The sequence below is a fragment of the Solanum stenotomum genome, unplaced genomic scaffold (assembly GCF_019186545.1).
Source record: "Solanum stenotomum isolate F172 unplaced genomic scaffold, ASM1918654v1 scaffold30778, whole genome shotgun sequence".
NCBI classification, from domain to species: Eukaryota; Viridiplantae; Streptophyta; class Magnoliopsida; order Solanales; family Solanaceae; genus Solanum; species Solanum stenotomum.
In genome coordinates this window covers 1-669 of record NW_026031126.1, presented here as the reverse complement: position 1 = coordinate 669, position 669 = coordinate 1, and the positions used below count along the sequence as shown (strand labels likewise).

General features: G+C 38.6%; 1 protein-coding gene across 1 annotated transcript; it reads left to right on the top strand.

The window, feature by feature from the left end:
• Nucleotides 1-297: 297 nt before the first annotated feature.
• Nucleotides 298-658, top strand: LOC125851934 (wound-induced protein WIN2; the record flags this gene model as incomplete). Its single annotated transcript, XM_049531679.1, has 1 exon — nt 298-658. A coding segment is annotated over exon 1 (361 nt), but the record flags the coding sequence as incomplete, so codon positions are not given.
• Nucleotides 659-669: the final 11 nt, after the last annotated feature.

Genomic DNA, 669 nt, shown 5'->3' with positions numbered 1-669 from the left:
TTTAAATAAACAATTTAAATATTCAAAAATCATACGAAAAATACTATAAAATGTATTTTTTGCATATCAATATGATGAAAATATACATCGTAAAATGATAGTCAAATTTTTTATAGTTTAACTTTAAAAAAAGAAACTATAACAATTACAAGGTGGACGAATATAGTATTAATTAAAAGTATAGCAGCTGCAACTTGCAAGCACCCAAATTTCAGGGACACAAACAAAATAAATACATAAATAGAGTCCTATAAAACCCCCAAATCTATTATAGATCAATACACTTTTGGATAAAAAATGGAGAAGCAAAGTTGTGGTCCTATTTTGCTAGCTCTGGTTCTCTGCATCAGCCTAACCTCAGTTGTCAACGCACAGCAGTGCGGAAGGCAAAGGGGCGGAGCGTTATGTGGCAACAACTTATGTTGCAGCCAATTCGGGTGGTGTGGATCGACACCCGAATATTGTTCACCTAGCCAAGGTTGCCAGAGCCAGTGCAGTGGAAGTGGACCAGCTCCAGGCCAAGGGGGCAGCGCGCAAAACGTTCGTGCAACATATCATATATATAACCCACAGAATGTTGGGTGGGATTTGAATGCTGTTAGCGCTTACTGTTCAACTTGGGATGCTAATAAGCCTTTGTCCTGGCGGAAGAAGTATGGTTGGACTGCT